This window comes from Patella vulgata, chromosome 8 (assembly GCF_932274485.2).
Source record: "Patella vulgata chromosome 8, xgPatVulg1.2, whole genome shotgun sequence".
Lineage (NCBI taxonomy): Eukaryota > Metazoa > Mollusca > Gastropoda > Patellidae > Patella > Patella vulgata.
Window position 1 is genome coordinate 40,058,378 of NC_065886.2, and position 20,824 is coordinate 40,079,201.

General features: G+C 33.4%; 1 protein-coding gene across 3 annotated transcripts in view; it reads left to right on the forward strand.

Moving 5' to 3' along the window:
• The window catches only part of LOC126830026 (protein Fe65 homolog), a 54,673-nt gene extending 37,202 nt beyond the window's left edge, over positions 1-17,471 (forward strand). Inside the window, exons 9-17 of one of the 3 annotated variants that reach the window (XM_050560240.2) lie at positions 593-720; positions 3,922-4,148; positions 4,572-4,658; positions 5,402-5,517; positions 6,041-6,114; positions 6,458-6,566; positions 6,853-6,918; positions 8,855-9,033; positions 11,667-17,471. In XM_050560240.2, coding sequence (XP_050416197.1) covers positions 593-720; positions 3,922-4,148; positions 4,572-4,658; positions 5,402-5,517; positions 6,041-6,114; positions 6,458-6,566; positions 6,853-6,918; positions 8,855-9,022 — 975 coding nt within the window. In that variant the 3' untranslated portion in view covers positions 9,023-9,033; positions 11,667-17,471. The remainder of the gene's footprint in view (positions 1-592; positions 721-3,921; positions 4,149-4,571; positions 4,659-5,401; positions 5,518-6,040; positions 6,115-6,457; positions 6,567-6,852; positions 6,919-8,854; positions 9,034-11,666) is intronic. The other 2 variants (XM_050560239.2, XM_050560241.2) reach the window with 2 other exon arrangements.
• Positions 17,472-20,824: the final 3,353 nt, after the last annotated feature.

Consider the following 20,824-nt stretch of genomic DNA (forward strand, 5'->3'; position numbering starts at 1 on the left):
TTAATAACTGACATACAAATCAAAATATTACATTTTTTGTGTATTAAACACCCCAAATTCTTTTGTGGGGGCCTGTCCCAACTTCTCTCCATCATCTTTAATAGCAATGGATTTGTTATGTATTTTATTTTAAGGGAAACGTTTTATATATTTTTTTTTTAGGTCAAAGATTTGTTTATGGCGGGGGATTGGATGGTCGAATGGTTAGCAAGTGCACGCTGTAGCATAGGGCCTGTCATTGAGTCAACTGGCGTGGTTTCAGTTGTACGTGACAAGGAGTAGGCTCCCCTGTCTAACCTCGTGGGTTTTCTCCGGGTCCTCTGGTTTCCTCCCACTGCTAAAGACCCCGACGCTCAAGCGAATTATTGAAATAAAATTAAACCATATGTTAGTCCCGAAATGACCTAGTTTGTGTCAAGTGGATGTTAAACCCCATTTCTCTCTCTCTCTTGTTTATGGATTTTATTGTAGAGGAAAGATTTGTGTATGGATTTGTTATGTATTTTGTTTTAGGGTGAAAATTTGTTTATGGATTTTATTTTAGCGGAAAGATTAGTTTATACATTTGTTTACTTTACGTATTTTATTTCAGGGGAAAGATTTGTTTATGGATTTGGATTCAAAGAGTTTACGTCTGGTAGATACACAGGATTTTAGTGTTCTTAACTCTCAGTCTATTCATTCCATTAGAGTTTGGGGTGTCGGTCGTGATAATGGAAGGTAGGTTGTTTTTTGTGCACCGATTATATTGTTTAGAACAATCAGGGTTCTGTTACACCAAATATTGGGGACTTTTATATAATCTTAAGGTGGCATAAAAACTATCAGTAAGAAGAAAAAAAAATTATATAATTTGATAATGTCATATTGAAACTAAGACTGCAGGTACTATGACTCATCGAGAAATTTTTACCCACTGACTGTCTCTGATCAATCTGGTTAAAACACAGATCCTATTTCGTTTCATTTTTATAGTTCAAAATTTCGTTTTACTTGTCTTTACTACACTTGGATCTGGAAGAGTTGTTATTTAACTTGTGTTCTGAATGGTGTCAGAGTTGTTATCGTAGTTTACTACCAATATAAACCTTAAGATCATGCCTAAATCTAACCCTGTGACTTTATATCACCTAATTATTGATCACTCTCAGTTAAACTGAATATTATTTTATACAGAGAGGCAAAGATTTCCAAAGGAGTAATGACTTTTTAAGTTCATAGGTTAAATCTGAAGAATTTGTTCTTTCAAAGTTAGAAACTACAAGAAATTTGTCCTTTAATATTGATTGTTCAATTCCTTTGGGACAAAAAGCTAATGTCGACCCGTGTACAGGTTGGCATCCACATACAAGTTAATGAAGAATGGGTGAACACGCTGATGTCCACTCAAAATACATGGTACCATTGCAAACAAAAACCATATTTTAGTCTCAAAATGACCAGAGTATTGTTTTGATGATACATAAAACCACATTCCTTTACAATTCCTTACTTTAACCCTTTAACTACTAAATCCGTTTATTATTAGATAATATCTCTACCAGTAGTTCACTTAACTTATTCTGTGCTTCCAAAACTACCCCAATTAACTAATTAATGTGTCTATTACTGTCAATGCACCAGATGACTTATAGTCATTTTCATTATATAGATTTTGTAAAAATTAGGACTGAGATCGAGATGTGATCTTATAGAGACAATCTAAACATATAAATATAAACAACTATATATGGAAGCAATTTATTCTTCAGTAGCTGATTGACAGAAAATGATAACATCATGAATTCAATAGAAAGTAGCAGGAACTTTTTATGGTTATAACTTAGTTAGGATTAGATCAGTTTACATGATTTTGGGACCAATATGCTTTTTGATAAAACATTTTGTGTATGGTCTGAAGGTGGACTGACTTTTCAGCCATTGAGGTTGAATGAATACTAATAGGAGTGAGCTGGTTTGGGTTTGAAACCACTGTGGGCAAAACGGTAGTTACAGAAACGTTGTGGATTCGATCTGAACGTTTATGTTTGCCTTTTAATCTGGTATACCTTTATTATTTTGCCCTTTCTTTGTAAATAAAATCCCTTTCTTATAAGTGAAAGTCTTCTGTTTTAACCTTAACACCACTTTTTCTTCTTTCTCTTTAAAATTGCTCTCATCTTTCAGGGAAAGGTAACTCTCCACTATATTTATATTTGTGTCCTTTAGTTGCTTATTTTTGAAGAAGTAATTTGTTAAATGGAAGAACTTTGTACTGTACTGCTTCAACATATTTGAAATTAGTATTATATGTCATTGTCACTTTTGATTTTGTTGTTATTTAGTATTTCTGTGTTCACATTACATTCACTTATTTTCATTTATTCATCTATTAAGTCACATGGTGCTTTTTTGCTCTAGTTCCGGGAGCGAGCCATGTTATCCCTGTAAGTAAGGCACTGACTTACTTATCAAGAGGTGCTAGGTTTGATCCTAATGGCTAAAGACAGGGGCCTGGCAACTGTGGTAAGGAATAGCATGTGGCCATTTGGATGCTACAGAAACCAATGGTCACTTGTACACATTGACGTGCATGTAAACGAACCCTTAACAAATAATTCCCTCTATATAGTATACTGCCTGGTGGTTGCAGAAAATTACTCATTCAGGATATTACAGTCACCTCCCTCCCCATTTAATCATAATGGTTCATTCAGCCTATCATCTATTCATTCATTTGTAAATATATTTGTAATTTAGTATATTATTTTTTTAAAAGGTCGTATCGTAATGTATTTTTATAGTATGGTATATTTGCAATGATCTGATATTTTGTCTATATTTATGTTGATAATTGGCTATGCAATTAATTATACATACCATTGAGAATTCACTCACTTTTGGTACATTTATTTCTCTTTTTTATGCAATTTAATTTTTAATCAAATCAAGTGGAACATTAATAAATAGTTGCCATTTGATTTTGATCTGAAATTTTAAATGCAATAAACGAAAATAAAATAAATGCCTTTAGATAAATATGTAATGTCGGGAGATTTTAATTGTAAATTGATATTAACAAATGATAGCAAAGCATTAAAAATCTTTAATGAGTGCTGTGTCACACATTTCAGTATTTTGCCAGTCTGTCAACCAAAATCCTCAATATTGTCATTGTTAGGCCATACTAAAGAAATATTGTGGTTCTCAGACAATCTGTTCTAAAAACCTGATGTGGGATGGAAGGGGTATTTTTATTTTGTCAATGACTTGTCATAAATGTCACATTTCAAGGCACTACATTTATTTCACCTTGTAGTTAAGAATCTATGATTATCCAGTCCAGTGTCATTTATGATTGGCAATAACATTAAACATACATTATGCAAGACTTAAATCTGCCTATTTCTTTAGACCTTAAAAGTTATCTAAATTATTAATTAGACATTAATTAACTTATCAAGACCGTAATCAACTCTCGGTGCCATCGTTAGCCTGCGATATATAGTGGATTTGAATACATTTTGTGATGGATGATTTAACATAAAAATGGATAATCCACACTTTGTTTATTATCGTACCAATGGTAGTAATGACGATTGAGGCTAGCCTAAAATTGAATAGCTAATATCTCTGTTCAGAGTGAAGCAATTTGACTGAAATTTTCAGCATATTCTGTTTTCATTATCTATTTTTTAACTATTATAGCGCAAACTACCAGCTCTTTATCTCATCTTACCTAATGCCCCTTTAATTATCATATTTGAGAATTGAGCCTATCAATTGCTACTGCACATATCTTGAAGTAAATACAGGGCATGCATCTCTTTTTAAGTAATGCAGGAGTATTTGAGAACCAGAATATTTTTTTTAATATATGGCCTTGTATACAGTAACTTCTGTTTTTAGAGAATCCATTAAATATTAATATATTCATTTCAGAGATTTTGCATATGTTGCCCGTGACAAGATGTCTAGACGTCACATGTGTCATGTGTTCCGCTGTGACAACCCGGCTCGTCAGATCGCCAATACATTACGCGATATTTGTAAGAAGATCATGTTGGAACGTACACTACAGCAGACGACGATGAAGTTAAACAGGCCCACCGATTTACCCAATCTAGAGAAAATGGGCCAGCCGAACGGAGGTCAGAAAATGTATCAATGTAAGTGTATAATATTAAATTCAAACTTATTGTCTACTAGTACTAGGTGTCATTAAATTATTAATGATTGTTTGGATGACTAAAACAAGTCATGCACAATCTAGTCTGAGCTTGTCTGTTTGTCCTGCAATCATTGCATTATGTTTATTCAATGTGTCATGAAATTATTGCAGATTGTTCAGTCAATGTGTCATGAAATTATTGCAGACATGAAATTATTGCAGATTAATCAGTCAATGTGTCATGAAATTATTGCAGACTGTTCACTTGTGTTAATGTGTCATGAAATTATTGCAGAATGTTCAGTCAATGTGCCCCATTCTCTCATTCCCTGGCAACTATTACTAATATATTACCGAAAACAAAATATATAATTAACAACCATCTATTAAATTACACAATCCTTTATGAATTTATTTTTAGCTGTGAATTTTCCTACTCCTATGGAGGAACCCAAAAAATCCATTCGCTGTCATTATCTAGGAACTGAAATAGTGCCCAGAGCAACAGGTAAGCTACATAATCAGGATGTATATCATATATATATATTTAATCCAGGTATTTCTTGAATTAGATTTGGTGAACAGGCTAGTCCTGTGTCATCTTCCCTTTTCGCATATTATTAGATGACTGAAGTTTATTTGCATGATCAGGTGGCCACTCCAATATGTTATGCAGTGCAATTGTCTAGGGTTATACTTCTTGCTGGTGCCAATATATAAGTCTGAAATAATTGATTGAGCCACAATGTTACTGTGGGTAGTATTGAGATAACCATGAGGTCTCATGTTTGATCCCAGTGCTTGCAGAGAAAGTTCTTCAGGATTTTCTAGCCTGAGTAGTTTCCTGAGTGCCTGTCATGGAAAAGCATTGAAATAAGACAGAACAACAAGGTCCACCGGTTTACTCATTCTGCCAGAGTGGCCGAAATAATTCATTAAAGTGTCGATAGTCAGAGGAGGGGCTCAGCTAGGGGTCAACTTCCAAAAAATTTAGGCTACTAACCCGATTATTTTAGACATTGCCCGAAGTTATGTATATAAATATATTTTTACAAGAATTAGATTGTGGTACAAGAGATATATGGCAACTCTGAATTTATGTGTAAAACAATTGGTGCATGGTATGTAAAAGGTTGATCACCCCTAGTGTAGGCCCTTCTTCATTAGCACAATGGTTTTTAAAGCTTTCTAATAATCTAGATGCTGTCGATTAGTATAAAATGTTTTATAAAGAATACAATTTGTATACAGGTATGGAGATATTAAACGTGGCTGTAAATAGAGTGTACGATCGTATCCCACCAGAAAGATGGCATTTTGTTAACGTCTCTATCGCACCATCAACTATTACAATTGCAGAGAACGGAGTAAGTTATAATACATTTATTGTGCGTTACTATATCAAATCATATCTCTATTATGAATTATGGATAAAGTGGAGACGAAGTTTGCGTTGTGATAATTATTTTAGCAATGCTGTTATTATATAAGGGTTTTGTCATTTTGTTCACCTCAGTTTAGCAAGATATGTTTTTTTTTCAGGGAATAAGCCAGTAACCCAATTTTTTAAAATATTTATTTAATTGACTTTTTAGCATGAACATTATAAATTTAAAGATGCATTATTGAGCTAAATCTATTGTTTAGACATAAATAACATTACAAGTCCATAATCCACTCTCTAGACCATTAGATGGCATATATTATTTACAATAATAAGCAATCAACGCTACATCTTCATTCAGAATAAAGCTCTTTATGTAAATCTTACAAAAAGCCTCTTAATTGACTGACAGGTAAGGTATCCAGGTGGTCAAATTTAACTGTCAAAACTGATCATCATGACTTGTCATATGTAATGGTTATAACTGTATTTTTTTTTTTTTTCAGAATCCTGAGAACAAGATAGATGAAATACGTGTGAGGTTTTTATCTTTCATGGGCATAGCCATGTCAAATGTCAAGTAAGTTGAATGAAAGATATAAAATACTCATCCACCTGAGTTGTCACCTTATAATACCATGGTGAAGACTGTACCATTCACAAAGTGGTAGGATTTACTGGCCGGATTTGGTTCATATTATATATGCAAGCCTACATTGCTAATGCAAGTCATTGCTATAAACAATAGTCTCTTTTCGTTGACTTGTATTATCAGGTCAGGTCAGTATGTCGTCATGGAAAAGAATCTGATTTCTGTTCTGTTATAAGTCTAGTCTACAAAAATAAAGACGAACCAATTACTACCTTATTATACCGAAATGAGTTAACTGATCTTTCTATGTGATGTGTTGTTTTTGTTTCAGATTATGTGCATTTGTTGTTCATACAGCAGAGAATCTGTTTGTAGCACATGTATTTCACTGTGAACCATCAGCTGGTCCTCTATGTAAAACTATAGAAGCTGCTTGTAAGGTAAGTTATAAAATAGACACTCAACTAACTCTTATCTAATCTAAATATTAAAAGAATAAAATAAAAACGTGATGTATCAATTTAATTTTTAAAGTTTCTGTGGACTTGAAGCCCAGGATGAAATTTAGTATCTTATTAATGTCAGAATATACTCCAGAATATAGACATGGACAGATTATCACGATGTTGCAAAAGATTTCAATATTATGTTAAAAGTTACGTTATATTGATATGATTTTATCACAATGTTTATAGAGTTCTATATAAATAAGTATATTCCTTGTAGTTGAGATACCAGAAGTGTATGGATGCTCATCCACAAAGTCCTAAAACACCACCTAGTCAAGGAAAGGTAACTCTTGTTTTAATATACTTCTTTCTTTGTATTTATTTTAATCTTCGTGTTTCAGTCAATTTTATTTTTTTGTTGGGAGATATTGACATTTAATTATAAAAATAACTTTTTGAAAAATTATCCAAATGGGTGAAATCTTGTAGATCGACAAGGCTTCATAAAACTTCTATATCTCCCAACACCAGTATGTTCTTTGTCTCGTAAAATATAGTACTTGCATTTTAGTTATATTTTTTTAAATTATCAAAACTTGCATTTTAGTTATATTTTTTTAAATTATCAAAACACTATATAGAAAATTGTGCATATTCAAGCCTGAAGTTTGATTTTAAATAACCTATAAAAAAAGTTGCTCTTTTAAATTAAACTTTATTTCTTTAACTTTGATTTATAAAGATATATTCCTCACAGATTAATTAGGTCATCTATTGGGTCACTAACAGGGTTTGTTTAATGAGAAAGTTCACCTGGAGTTTCAAAGCCTGGTTCCTCTGCATGTCAGTGTTGTAAGACGGGAGGGTGTGGCAACGACAAGCACTTAGTCTTTCAGATGGTACAAAAAACCCAGGCCTTGTATATATTGGCAACATCTTAAGGATACGCTGACAGTTGGCAGTCAACAAAGATAACCTGATAATTGACAATGAACAAAAATATTCGGATAGTTGTCAATAAACAGCTGATCGGATAAAGTTTTTTTCATCGCAAACTGCGTTGTGTAAGCCCGTCTTCATTAGCACAGTTGGTCATCTATTACAACCTAAATTCTTATTTTCACCCCAAATTTTATAAACTGGACGTGACCAAGGGTAGTCTGTCCAACCTCATGTGTTTTTATCGAGTTCTCCGGTTTCCTCCCACAAGTAAAGATCTTTATGCGCAACAAGTTATTGAAATAAACTTGACCCATATATTAGTACCGAAATGACCAAATTTGTGTTGAGTGGACATTAAACTCATTTTTTTGCTGCCAGTGGTTTGACTGGACCTGGGTGTTAAGATCAGCTGCTTTAAGTAGAAATAGAGTGTACTAGATAATGTTCTCCTGTCAATAGTGATATAATACGTCTATCTGTTCTCAGAGGAATATATCTTTAAAATGTCTTTTTCATTAAATAGTGTTTTTTGATTAAACCTCCTGATCATCATTTGTATTTTTGGGACGTCTGATTTTTAATGCTTAATGCATTTAACATCGAAATAAGAAGAAAAAAAACAAATCAGCGGAAGATAATCTCCCAGCCTGGAATTAATTGGATTAAAAATAGTGCTGGCACAATATATCGTTAAATCAATGTATCGCTATTCACTTTCTCACAATTTGCGTATCACGATTCTTTTTATGTGTTTTTGTTGCTTCAGTAAATAACCTGTCACTCTTAATCATCCACGTCACACACTCTCCAAACACTCTTAAAAATTGTTTTGGTCCTTATTTTGATCCACATCAATATCGTGATATAAAACAGTTTTATTGCTTCGACATCGGCAGGACTAAAAATATCAATTATCCTGTTGTTTTCTTGGTAAATATTGACCTGGTTATGAATCGTATCGCAGCACCTGAATTGCAATACATATCGTATCGTGACTGCAATGGCAATACCCAGCACTGATTAAAAAAAAGTAGCCCATCAAAAGATTTTAGACACTTATAGGTGGCACAGGCTTCTTTATATTATCTGTAGAGGATTCCGAGTGTTGTGAAATTTTGTCAATACTGAATGGCACTGAACCATTTTTAGACTGATGTTTCTTTTAGCCATTTAATTTTGATGGTATTGTAGTTGAAAAGTGGTTTCAAAATTTTCAGTTGATGATCAGTGGCGTTTTTCATTTATTGTTATGTGTTTTTATTTTATATATGTATTATGTAATTTTAATTCATTATTGCCTGTTATTTTTGTTTATTTTTGTTTTTTAATAATTAAAGACCACGACACAGGCTCTGTTACCAGCCAGTTTTAAAACAACAGTCAAAGCAGGGGTCACTGCTGGTGTTCAAGGGGTCAAGGCAGGAGTTCAAGGGGTCAAGGCTGGTGTTCAAGGGGTCACAAATTTATTATCTAGCTTTAAAAGCAAGAGAACTGGTCAGTTATGAGATTATCCTAGGTAATACGCTTTGCAGCATTAACATTCCAAATCTTGTATTTGTCAATTTTTTTCCTTTCTATTTAAAGTAGTTTATTATCACCATTGTTATGGCCAAGAAATAATCAAAATACTATCAAAACAGAATTAATTTGAATTCAAATCAAAGGTTAATAGTACATTAAAATGGCTTTTTTTTAGTAAGTAAGTACGTCTTAGCTAGATCTGTATTCTTTGGAGCATAAAATGGACGAAAATAGGTCAAAAAGCAGATATTAATGTAATAATGATTTACATTCATTTTATAAAGCTTTTATCATTATTTCTAATCAATTCTATTTATCGAAATAAGTAAACAGTCCATATCCAATGGCAGTCACTCGTGTCTGGTTAGTCCAGTCTACATCGGAAGTACGGTTTGAAATTTCACTTAAGCACTGACGTTAAGCCTCATTCATCATGGCGGCTCATTACAAATTGACGTATACTGGTTTTAAAATTGTTCACTGTGTCTTAAGTCTTTGATATCAGGAATCCATATGTTAATTGTAAGATAACAACCTCACCACTGATTAAAATATACCAATAATTCATGTTTGTAATGTAAAAGACTCTAAATAATATTGAGTTTAAGTTTTACGCCCGTTAAGTTTGTGTATTCTTGGTTTCGATAATTCAGGCGTTGGAAAGAGTTGACAAAACAAGATGAGCTTTAATGGTAAATTGCTTGAAAAAAAAAGAAAGAATAACATAAAATTGTAATTATTACCCTGCATAACAAAAGCTTTCTGTGGCTTAAACATTGTCAATTCCCCCATTTCTTGATGGGTTTAACATTTATTATTTCCTATACTACTCGTAAGTTATAACTTATAAATAACACCTGAGTATGGAATACTAACTTATATAAATAACAACGGATGTCTGGGGTATAGAATACTAACTTACTTAAATAACACATGATGTCTGGGGTATGGAATACTAAATAATTTAGATAACTCTGGATGTCTGGGGTATGGGTACTCACCTATTAAAGGCTATTTACACAACTAGATGCAGAGAATGCTTACCGTTTCATGAAATCTGGTACCACTTTTCCATTATGCGATGGTTCTAAAATTGCCAGTGGTGTTTTCAGTCCTAAAGTAGTGGGGGGAGGGGGGGCGATAGCTAGTGTAGATATACAAGTATTTCTTAATCTCAGGCTAAGATTCTGTTCAAAATATACTGGTAATCAAATTTACCTTCTTTAAATTGATCCCCTAAATTCGCTACAGGACTGGAAAGCAATTAAAAAAACATACAAAGAATCCTGAATCGTCCTCCCAATTTATAAAACATTTTGGATCTCCTTCCCGCATACAAAACATCCTGAATCTATTCCTCCCCACACACAAAACATACCGGATCTTTCTCCCCACATACAAAACATCCTGAATCTATTCCTCCTCACATACAAAACATCCTGAATCTATTTCTCCCCACATACAAAACATCCTGAATCTATTTCTCCCCACATACAAAACATCCTGAATCTATTACTCCCCGCATGCAAAACATCCTAAATCTATTACTCTCCACATACAAAACATCCTGAATCTATTACTCCCCGCATGCAAAACATCCTAAATCTAATACTCTCCACATACAAAACATCCTGAATCTATTCCTCCCCGCATGCAAAACATCCTAGATCTATTTCTCCCCGCATACAAAACATCCTGAATCTATTCCTGCCCACATACAAAACATACTGAATCTATTCCTCCTCACATACAAAACATCCTGAATCTATTACTCCCCACATGCAAAACATCCTGAATCTATTACTCCCCGCATGCAAAACATCCTAGACTTATTTCTCCCCACATACAAAACATACTGAATCTATTACTCCCCACATGCAAAACATCCTGGATCTATTTCTCCCCACATACAAAACATTCTGAATCTATTACACCCCGCATGCAAAACATTCTGGATCTATTTCTACCCACATACAAAACATACTGGATCTATTCCTCCCCATATACAAAACATACTGGGTTAGTTATTGAAACTTGTGGGATGAAACTTATTAATGTATTTATCTAATTTTTGTTTGTAATAAGCATGTATGTATTATTGTCTTAGTGTTTGTTTATTCATTGTAAGAATTAGACATTTAGTTAATTTAATTGTATATTCTCAATGTATTATAAATTTTGTTTTTATGTAGAATACTTGTTTTTATGACATGTATTTTTCATGACAAGTAATTTTCATACTCTGGTAGATTAATGATTTTTTTGCAATACTAAATATAGATATCCAAAATTAACTTGGAGGCTGGGGCATTCGAGCTGTCATGGCACTGGTCTGTTGACAAGAATGTTGAAAGATCAAATCTGGGCATGGGTTGAGATGAACTGTGTCAGGGCTAGCAACCTGGTCATGCATGTAAATGAATCGTTGAGTTAGAAATAGGAAGAGTAGCTAGAAACACCACTGTTTGGGCAAAATTATCCTATCTTGTATTGCACATCTAACCATAGTAATAAAATCTACCATATGTTTGCCTCAAAATTAACTCTTTAAGAAATTCTTTTTTTTTATGTATATATAATTATTCACCTCAACTTTTGTAATCTGGATTTCTTTTTTACATGTTTCAGTCATTGAAGAATAGCCTACGATCAGTAATGTGTTCAATAGCTCAGCTCACCTCACCCAAATAATAAATGGAGAAAAAAGGATAACCTTTATAAAGGGGAGAGAACTCAAGTGAATAAGGCAGACATCTCACCAGAATAAGGGGAGCCGGCATACTCCTGGTTTAAAGGGTGACTCTTCATTTTATCATGGACCTTATAATACCCCATGATTTTATAAAGAGCTTTTTGAAAAAGACGCAATCTATTTATAGTAATTGGTACTGTAATTTTAGCCAAGCTTTTAAATATTTGACAATGATGTAGATAATGTTACAATGTATTTTATTTTAGGATGGTTTATTAGAACTTGTGTTCTGGTCACATGATTTTGAAAATAAAATATAATCCAGGTTACTCAAATTTAACCACTTTACAATCCAAAAACTAATTGCACACACAAAATATGAGTTTTCAAGACTTTATTTAATCACTGATGTAAACCAATTAGCTAATATCGATGTTTAGAATTTGATAGAAATTTGTAAAATTTAAGCCGAGTTTGTACACAGCTTTGAAAAATATATATTTCAATAAAGGCTGCAATAATAGAAGGTTAGCGCAACCATGTTATAATGTAAGTCATATGTCCAGCTATATAGATCTTGATCTTTCTCTGCTGTTACAATACCTTCCCTTGGTAATTCTTGTAATGAGATAGTTCTGATTGGTCCCAGACTGGAAATACAATTGATATTTAATCTCGGTCATCTAATAACAAATAACATTCATCCTCACCTGGGTGCCCAAATGATTTAATGCAGGCACTTGTGATCGTAAATCTGTCATTACTGAAAGTGTCAGGATTTTGATCCTGCATTTGTATTTGTCAGGAAGTAAGATCTCCAGTCTAACCTCATGGGTTTATCCCAGTTCTCTGTTTTCTTCCCACAGTCTCAAAATGACCTAATAAACTCCTCCTTCCCCTGCCCCTCTCTGTCTCACCCTCCCTCCCTCCCTATCCATTCTTACTAAGGGAAGCTGATTGAACAAGTAGAAGGGAAGGATCAATATGTAAATTAACAGTGTAAGATATTAGTGTAGCTGAAATGAAAGTTGTTCTGAGAGACAGTACTAAATTAACAAGAAATCAGTTACAATGTTATACTAGTATTTACATTAGAAATTGTTGATATCATTGGTATTACTATCTAGCTTGATGTAGCTTTTAATTTGTCAATGAGGAAATTATTAATGAACTATTGGCTCAAGGTTAATTTAATTAGATCACCTATTTTTAACTGAAAATATATATTTCTTATAATAAAATTATGGACTCACGCAGTGATCAGTACCATACGTTCACAATAAATAAAATCACAAAGAAATCCTATCCTGTCAAATTAAATTTGATAATATATCATCAATATAGTAATTGTTTAACATGTAAAGGAATCAGTTGCTTTGGATTTCCTAATAGGAAATCAATGCAGATCAGATTTCCATTTTAGTTTAGATGGCTTTAGAAGAGGGATAGTCTCACAAATAATATAAATGTGAATACTCAGAACCACTGCATTTAAGTGTAACAATAATGTGTTATAATCAGTTATATAATATGTAATATTTATTGATTCCGTCAAATTATGTTTTATCTTGTGTTCTGTATATGTGTATATATATATAAAATTGTGATTTCTCAATCTTAATTACTTGTAAGCTTTTGCTACTTTTACTTTTGCTACTTTCACTTTTCATGCTTATCAATCAAAACCATTTTACTTTTTAAGACCCGTCAATATTAACATTTTAGGAGGAAGTTTGGTTGTATCATTTTAGTATAAAAAGTAATGCTTCTTTCCATGCAAAGATTCCTTGCATATTGAATCAAAATTATGTTACCAGGCTTGCATGTATATATACTAGTTATCTGAATTTACTGTTTTAAAAGTTTGCCCCATCGTTACTATAGCAACCGAATGTAAATATGTTAGTGATAAATGTATGATTGTTATTATTTTATGTGATTTTAGTGATCATCTTGCCTGCCATACACATGTATATTAATTATTATACTTTAGTGCTCAAAGGTCAAGGACATTGTTCAGCCATGACCTTTGACCTTAAGTTATAGGTCAAGCTTTATGTACCCTGTATAATAAAGAGAAAAGTAGTGCTAGATGCAGCTTTATTTAGCAACAACAGTGAACAGGATCTGTAAAAAGGTTAATGATTGTAATATTTTATTGCATAATTTCAATTTTTAGTAATGAATAGTTCTTTTTGATTGATATGATTATTTAAATGGGATGTGTCATTCTGAAGGTTGTTGATAATTCCTTAGTATTAACAAATTAAAAACCTCCTACGAATAAAAAAACAAATAAAAGAAGCGTACAAAAGTAGCCTATTCCAGAAGTAGGGTGGTCATTGTAGTCTTGCTTGTTCATTCAATAAATATGATCTAAACAACACTGAACAAATTTCTTTCATGCATAGCAGGAATAGACTGGTTGACAGAGAGAATTGTATAGTCTCGAATCGCCAGACCTGTAATTGAGGCAACCAAATTATTCAGCTAAATATTAATGGGAATACATATAGTATGCATTGCATGGATATATCTCTGCAGGTATGGCTTATTGCATGGATATCTGCAGGTATGATTTCTACATAATATTGCTTTATGTTACAGATCGCTTTTAAATTTTAACAGGACCACCCTACCAGAAGTTTTGTATTTATTTAGACCAAATTTGGGTATTTTAAAAAAATCTTCTTTTCTTCTTAATGAAATGAAATCTAAAGTGAATCTTGCTATGTAAAAAATATATCTCATTTAAACACATATCATAATTTATGTTTCCAATATTATTTTATAAGTTATTTGTATTAAACATTTTGAATTTGCATAATTTCAAGTTTAAAGTGATTTTTATTTTGTTTTTCAATCGGATATTATTTTGTATTTTACATTAAAGAAATGATTTTACTTATATTGTATTTGATAATAAAGGGCTCTGATTGTTTTACTTGTTGGACTAAGTTCTGGCACAAGATGACATTTCTGAAATCAGGCAACATGTGAAAAGGGTCAAAATTTTTGGGGAAACTTAAATTAACTGGAGGGAAGGGGATAATAGTTATGGCAAATCCGGTAAATTATTCACGAAATCTTATTATAAAGATAATTTAAATATTTTGCTTTTTTATCGCCTGAAAGTTACTTTAATATAAATATACATCTGAGATATTAGCCAATGACCAAGCGGTATTAGTAATGCAAAAATTCCATTAAGAAATTATAGAGAAATGTTTAACGTATATAAGTGAATATACCCTAGTGATTTTTAGACATATTTTACATTAAGTAATGTGTTTTTATACGCCCACATTGAAATGTGGTCGTATATTGTCGTCGCCCCCATCCGTCGTCCACAATTGCTTGTGGACGCTCTAGAGGCTAAAGTTAATATCCGATTGACTTTAAATTTATATACAGTGTTTAAGGCCATGAGACGAAGAAGCCTATTGATTTTCAGCGATTTCCGATAATTACTGCCAGAGTTATGGCCCTTGATCACTTCAAAAAATCTTGTGGACGCTCTAGAGGCCAAAGTTAATATCCGATTGACTTTAAATTTATACACAGTGTTTAAGGTCATGAGATGAAGAAGCCTATTGATTTTCGGCGATTTCCGATAATTACTGCCAGAGTTATGGCCCTTGATCACTTTAAAAAATCTTGTGGACGCTCTAGAGGATAAAGTTAATATCCGATTGACTTTAAATTTATACACAGTGTTTGAGGTCATGAGGCGAAGAAGCCTATTGATTTTTAGCGATTTCCGATAATTACTGCCAGATTTATGCCCCTTGATCACTTCAAAAAATCTTGTGGACGCTCTAGAGGCCAAAGTTAATATCGGATTGACTTTAAATTTATACACAGTGCTTAAGGTCATGAGACGAAGAATCCTTTTGATTTTCAGCAATTTACGATAATTACTGCCAGAGTTATGGCCCTTGATTATTTTGAAAAACCTTGTGGACACTCTAGAGTCTAAAGTTAATATCCGATTGACTTTAAATTTTATACACAGTGTTTAAGATCATGAGACGAATAAGTGTAGTCATTTTCAGTGATTCTCGATAATTACTGCCAGAGTTATGGCCCTTGATCACTTCAAAAAACCTTGTGGATGCTCTAAAGGCTAAAGTTAATATCTGATTGACTTTAAATTTATACACAGTGTTTGAGGTCACAAGGTGAATAATCCTATTGATTTTCAAAGATTTCTGATAATTACTGCCAAAGTTATGGCCCTTGATCACTTTGAAAAATCTTGTGGACGCTCTAGAGGCCAAAGTTAATATCCGATTGACTTCAGATTGATACACAGAGTTTAAGATCTTGAGACAAACAAGTATATTGATTTTCAATGAATTTTTATGACTTGGAATACATGATACAGTATTAAAAGTTTTGTATACAAAATGTTAGCATGGGGCAGAACTTTATAAAAACCAAACAAATTCTAATGGTTTTCTGAGTTGTTGCTCTTAATCAGATTTTAGTGTATTTTAAATGTTTCATTACCGAAAAAAGTAAAAATATGCGACAACTCTTGTTGACTGCCCGGACGATTTAGCTGCTGTGGGCGTATGCTTTGTTGCCTGGCAACCTATCTTTATGCTTGTATTTATTTTTCATATTGTTTACCTTGTAGGATATCTAATTTTATTTTTTAATCACCATCGGAAGAAAAGTTATTATTATTAATTACAATTTTTGGATGAAATTTTATTAATTACAATTTTGGAAGAAATGTTATTGATTACAATTTTTGGAAGAAATTTTATTAATTACAGCTTTTTGTATTAAATAATTATTGTTACTTCATGTCATACAATGTATATTTAAGTGAAATACGACTTGATTTCATTTTAGAATCAGTCAAATTCAAAGTAGATCATTATTTCTTTAGAGTGGAATTTGGTGGTCCAGAGGCCTAATATGTATGCTTTAGCAGCTTTAGATCATAAGGTCTGTTAATGAGTCAACTGGCATAGTTTCTGTCTGAAGCCTGGGTGTGACAATGAGTTGGCTCACCTTCCCAACCTTTTGGATTTCCTATCTGTCCTTCGTGCAAGTGCATTGTTTTTGGTCCTGAAATAATATAGCTAGTTTGTGTTAAAAAGATGTTAATCCCAATTTCTCAATCAATTTCTTTACAAATTAGATATTTTATTAGTCAAACTACTTCTTTATAAGTTGTCTGTTTCTTAATCATTTGCCAAGTTCAAATGCAAAACGTCACACCCGGCACTAACTTTTTAAAGATGTTATTCGATTTTTAATATAAGTATTAAGACATAATATCTGTGAAAAATATAAAGAAAGAATGATCTAATTTTTTTATTAGCCTGATTTTAAAAGAAAAGACAAACACAACAATCCCAAACTTGTTAGCTAAAAATATTTTAAAACTTTTACTTACAAGATGTTGTATATTTAGATATATTTAGCTTATGAAAATATATTCCAGCACTGTAGTTTAGCTTATCAAAGTATCACACATTTTTGTAGAACAATATTAATACTTACACCATATTATATCCATTCAATTTCAAGGGAGGAGAAGATACTCGCCTCAAATATATTAATATTTCATTGGGAGTTACTTTCCCTTTAAATAACAATATTTTATTGTCAAATGAAAAGCTTATAGTGTTGGACCTGCATTGGGTTGTCATTAATCACGTGACCTAAATTGCTTTAAATCTTGATTGATGAAAAGAAAAGAAGAGTATAATACACAGACATAATTGTTTTGTTTTCTTTTCTCAATAGACCCCCCACCCCCCCATGCGAAATTGTCATTTTTAATACAAAATCATAGCGTTTTTGTGTCAAAATGCCCCCTCCCCCCCCCCCCCCAAAAAAATGTGATTTGCAAGTATGTCTAAGTTTGGACATAACTTGCTTGGAAATCGCATTTTGTGGGGCATTTTTGAAACAAAACGCTACACTTTTAAATTAAAAATGACAACAGATTACATGTATTGTAATATGAGTTGAAATAATGGTGGATTTGGTTAAATCGTGCTACCGAGTGGGATGTGATGTAGGGGAGAGAAGGTCCCAGCACAAGTCAAATAGCCCCACCTGCACTGCACTGTCGTTCTTTTATTCTGTTAAAGACTGGGCACATAGAAGAGAATTGTCCATCAAGCTCAATAGATTTCGTACCCTCACAATTATGACTGAGATTGTCCGATATACTAGTATGACCGTTTACGTGTCACACCTTCGAAAATACTTTTCAGTTGTGATAACACTAATATTATTATAAAAGATAGTCGTTTAGCGTCACCCACTCACTACACGGTAACCAACACGTCTCATAAACATAGACATTTTGTGTTTTAGCTGACGAAATATCTGTCACTTATAGGGTGCATTCTGCACACAGAGATCCATCTACTTCATACTTCGAAGTATATTGTTTTGTAATGTGGTTCTTTTCCGTTTCGGGGGATCACGGTGGCTAAGTGGGTAAGGCGCTGGCTCACTATCCTGGAGGTCGGGTGTTCAATCCCTGCATTGGCCGAGAAAGTTCATCCAGATTTTCCGGCGTGGTACCCCCTTGTCAGTGATGCAGTACGGAGGGCCTGACAAGGACAGCTGTCTAGTCATTCGGATGAGACGAAAAACCGAGGTCCCGTGTACACATTGGCGTGCACGTAAAAGATCCCTTGATATAAGAGTAGGCCGTAGTGCCGCTGTCCGGGCAAAATTTCCCTCATAGCACACTGTATGGCGTGTGCCCGTCTTCATTAGCCCAGTTCGGAGCAAAACAGCAGGACGTTAAACCCCATTTCATTTCATTTCATTTCTTATCCGTTTCACATCTGTCCTGTCATATACTCAAAGACTACATAAACCCTTTTAATTCCATTAAATGGAAGCAGAATAAATACCCCTCAAAATCTCGAAGTATACGTAGTGTTTTCGACTAAAGTCGTCGATTTAGGACTTAAAATCACAGGCACTTGAAGGGATTAAAATAAAACTTCAGTATAAGTGAATTTACGCGACGGCTTTGTTTATATTAAAAACGTTAAAAAAACACAATTGCATTAAACCGTCCCTTTGATCAGATTTTCAGATAAACGACGCCGAATTTATGCCAAATCTATATTATGCATACTACAGAGACCAACGGTTTTAATAGAAAATAAATTTATCGCTTACAACTTTTTTGGGAGTTAATTAAACATACATTTCTTTGTGCCTGAAATGTTATCTAAATTATTAATAAGACATTAATTTAATTAACGTATCGCTAGCCTGCGATGTTTACTGATTAGGAGGATACCATTTGCTGCTCCACTTTCATTCTTGATTTAATCATGAAATGGATAATCGAGACTATGTTTGTTATCGTACCGACTGTAGCAATGATGATTGAGGCTAGGCCGAAAATTCAATCGCTGAAATCTCGGTTCGGAGTGGATCAATTTGACTGAAATTTTCAGCAAATTCCCTTTACATTATCTATAGTGAGAACTGCCAGTTCTTTATCTAATCTCCCATAATGTATCTTTAATGTATTATTCACTTTACCAGGAAAAAAAATATTGTTCAGCAGAGGTTACTATTAATGTACCACCTCGTTTGGGGTGGGTGTGATTGATGGCTTATGGAAGTTAAAATTAAGTTACGACAAACAAACATCATCCAATGGTCAGTCGTTTCTTCGATTTCCAAAAGGTGAATTGTTTGAACGTTGCCCGATAGATTCGGAATATTCCAAAACTTGAATCCCTAAAATGAATATCAAGCCACAAATGTTTCAATTAACTTCAGTATTTATGTGATGAATTGGACAATTCGGCACCATCTGTAGGCGGTATAGACGGGAAAATCATCTATATTTCCAATGACACCTGTAATATTCGCGAAAGTTATCAAATTACTTCCTATTATATAACAGCATAGTCTGGAGGTCGCGTGTTCGATCCCGGCATTGGCCGAGGAGGTTCATCGGGATTTTCCGACGTGGTTTCCCCTTGTCAGTGGTGCATGACGAAGGGCCTGACAAGGACATCTGTCTAGTAGGTCGAATAGTACGAAAAACCGTGGTTCCGTGTATACATTGGCGTGCGCGTAAAAGATCCCCTGGTAGTTGGAATTCGATATAAGAGTAGGCCACAGTGCCGCTGCCCGGGCAAAATTTCCCTCATTGCACACTGTATGACATATGTCCGTATTCATTAGCCCAGTCGGAGCAGAACAGTAAGACGTTTAAACTCCATTTCATTTCATTGTTTTATTATACAAATATTTTGAATTTGTTTTCTTAATTAAATTTACGGGAAAACAGCCGACTTGAGTACATTTTAGCGTGGATTAGGCCATAGAAAATTTTATATTTTCCGAAAAATTCTGTGCGTAACATCAATATACAGAAAGACCCTGGGCCACTATTGTATTTCAACTATATCCATCCAGTTTTTCCCGCCATCTTAAAATAGGAGGATATATAAAACTACAGATACACAATTCTAATGCTATAGTCTACAATAATATGCAAACATTTTTCTGAAATCCCGTGTCTTGTACAATAAGGATTTTGGTAGGAGTGTTCAGTTGTCTAGCAACTATATTTTTACGTCCCTAATTTGAGTTTACTTAATATTTTACTAAACGAACACATTTTATTTTAAGGGGTTGGTGGGATGCGCGATCAAAACAAAACGTGTTTCGTGATAATTGGTCGGTAATGTCCGACTCTTGGGCCCACCTGTTCCTTGATGGATGACGACAAGCGGGTTAGAAACATAAGGCCAGGTTTTTTTTGTCAGGGTTTGGATCTGCGATTTTTCCCACTTGTAAAATCCACAATATCTTAGTCGTGTTGTATGTTTTACAGATAGGCTACCTGGGGTCTTTTCATTAACAGAAAAAAATTCCTCCGAAGTTGACTATGTTAAAGCAATATACCGCAGAAAATCGGTACAATGGAAAACCGCATAACACACAAATGAAAGCTTTTCACTGTTTTAGATCACCTTGAAAATCAAGAAGAAACATGTTGGTAATAAACAAATCATTTCATATCTACTGTTAATATATTATATGAGTGTGTGTAAATATAGCGACGAAATAGCCCATT